This window comes from Alosa pseudoharengus, unplaced genomic scaffold (genome assembly GCF_046254945.1).
Source record: "Alosa pseudoharengus isolate Yale_2024_CS ecotype anadromous, Long Island Sound unplaced genomic scaffold, YU_APseudo_1.1 YU_APseudo_1.1_scf_14, whole genome shotgun sequence".
NCBI classification, from domain to species: Eukaryota; Metazoa; Chordata; class Actinopteri; order Clupeiformes; family Clupeidae; genus Alosa; species Alosa pseudoharengus.
This window is the reverse complement of record NW_027468609.1, coordinates 13,096,219-13,098,718: the sequence shown is the minus strand read 5'-3', so window position 1 is coordinate 13,098,718 and position 2,500 is coordinate 13,096,219. Positions and strand designations below refer to the sequence as shown.

Here is a 2,500-nt window from a genome sequence, read left to right as displayed (position 1 = left end):
CATCTCCAATTTGGTCCAGTTCATTCTTCTTCTGTACTGCCCCCTTCAGGCCGTACTCCAGAACTGCGGGACACTCTGATGGACGACTTCAAGCGTGTGGTCAGAGAGCAGGGCATGAGTGAAGACACCATCAGCATCAAGCAGAACAAAGGTACTCACTGCACACACAAACACACACACACACACACACACACACACACACACACACACACACACACACTTGTGTAGTATACTCTCTCAAATGTCAATCTTCAAAGCTTTGTATGAATGAGCTAAAGATTCATATGAGGCTTGTACACCTAACCAGTGACAGCGAAAACAGAGAGCTTATGTCTAACTTTTCAACGTAGCTCTTCTGTAAGGAAAAAACAATAGGCTATCTCCTGGTCAATGTATGTTCTGTGATTTACATCATTCTTGCCTCATCTCTATGTCTCTCTTTCTCCTTCTCTCTCCTTCTCTCTCTCTTTCTCTCTCTGTTTCTTCCCATTCTGTCTGTCTGCAGGGGAATGCATCCCTGGAGAGACCTTGGTAGTCGCCTCACCTGCCCCACAGGTATGGTGGAGCTCTGTTGCTGGTCCAATTTATAAGTCACGGCCACTGTCAACACAAGTTGAATGGGCCATTTGCAATTGAATGGGCAACCAGTTCCTGTGGCCACTTGGCCAGTGCGAATGCAAATGGCAGAACCGGTTTTGGGGGAGAGTAGTTAGTAGAACTGTGTAGTAGTGGACTGTTCCTATGACTATGTTCCTGTAACTACTTGGTTGGAAAGAGACTTATGGCGGCGTTCGGCTCTTTTTCCAGAGGGCCAGGAGGTCTTCTCTGTTGCTCCCTCAGGCAGATGAGGAGGGCTCAGGACTAGCCGAGGAAACGCCTCTCTTCAGGGGCACAGGTGAGGGGCCCGTCAGTGCTCACACACACACACACACACACACACACACACACACACACACACACACACACACACACACACCGGACGAGGAGAGCTCAGGAGCACCTGCCGAGGACACGCCTCTCTTCAGGGGCACAGGTGAGGGGCCTGTCAGTGCACTAACTGAGTCACTCACACCACACACACACACAGAGACTCTCTCTCTTTCTCTCTCTCTTACACACACACACACACATACACACACACATACACACACATACTCACACACCCACACACACACACACACACACACACACACACACACACACATACACCCCTAATGCAGCCCTGATCTGGTGCAAAGCTGTGCCAGGTATTCTCTGTACCAGTGTGTGAGGCACAGTTTCTCTCTCTCTCTCTCTGTCTATCTCTTTCTCTCTTGCTCCTACTCAGACAAGACAACCGCCAACTAAAATTCAACTGTATTTGGCAATAATAATTTAAATTGCGTCAAGGCCTTTGACAGGGCCAAGTACAACACTAAGGCGATAGGAGGGACTATGTCGAAACACAGCTGACGGAAACTACCCCCACTCAGTCACGACTAGGCATGTTTGCTGGCCTATACTAGCAGCTAAAGCTGACGGAACCTGTGCAGTAAACCCACCCAAAGCCATCCAGTCATGGCTAGTCATGTCACTGCTGTAGCAACTGTAGCATTATGGCTGTGTTCCACTTCACATACAGTTGTAGATAGATAGATAGATACTTTATTGATCCCCATGGGGATACTGTATTGAATTGTGCACTCATGTTAGGTATTGTAAGTACAGAAGTAGTCGAATTGGAACACAGCATGTCTCCTAATACGGCCCAACACAGTAGGTTCCCAATGAAAGAAGTCGGAGCTGATGTAACCTGCAGGTAACTGAGGTAATTTGAACCTGAGGCCTTGGGTGTTGGCACAGAGGTGGGTGTTTCACCTATAGGAGGCCAGAAGTCATGGGGGTTTGCAGTCAGCCATTAATATGTGACCTTACTTGAGGTGTCTTCATAAATTGAACATGTATGAATATTTGTGTGTACATGAATTTCTGTAAGTATAATTGTGTGTGTGTGTGTGTGTGTGTGTGTGTGTGTGTGTGTGTGTGTGTGTGTGTGTGTGTGTGTGTGTGTGTGTGTTGCAGAGTCGTGTCAGGCCGCACCGGATTCAGGGCCGTGTTTCGGAATGTCCCCGCGCTTCCACTACAACTCCTCGCTCATGGCCTGCCAGGTGTTCAACTACGGCGGTTGCCTAGGCAACCAGAACAACTTCATGACAGAGAAGGAGTGCTTGCAGAGCTGCCGCACAGAAGGTAAAACTGGAAATAGTGAGAGAGAGAGAGAAGGAGGGGTGGCAGAAAGAGAGAGGAAGAGAAAGAGATAGAGAAAGAGAAAGAGAGAGAGGAGAGGGGGAATAGAAAGAGAGAGATAAAAAAGAGAAAGAGAGAGGACAAAAGTGGCCCTTGTGTCATAACATATGTATGTCTGTTTGCTTAATCAAGCTGTCAGATATCTGACATGACACTGACACTTCTAAGCTCCAATGTTCTTGTCAGGGCCGATCCCACAACAACAAGAGGCAGC

The 2,500-nt window shown here is 48.0% G+C and overlaps 1 protein-coding gene across 1 annotated transcript in view; it reads left to right on the top strand.

Moving 5' to 3' along the window:
* ambp (alpha-1-microglobulin/bikunin precursor) overlaps positions 1 to 2,500 on the top strand; it is a 7,735-nt gene that overhangs the window by 3,205 nt on the left and 2,030 nt on the right. Inside the window, exons 5-8 of the mRNA XM_076283207.1 lie at positions 50 to 151; positions 506 to 555; positions 808 to 895; positions 2,062 to 2,229. Coding sequence (XP_076139322.1) covers positions 50 to 151; positions 506 to 555; positions 808 to 895; positions 2,062 to 2,229 — 408 coding nt within the window. The remainder of the gene's footprint in view (positions 1 to 49; positions 152 to 505; positions 556 to 807; positions 896 to 2,061; positions 2,230 to 2,500) is intronic.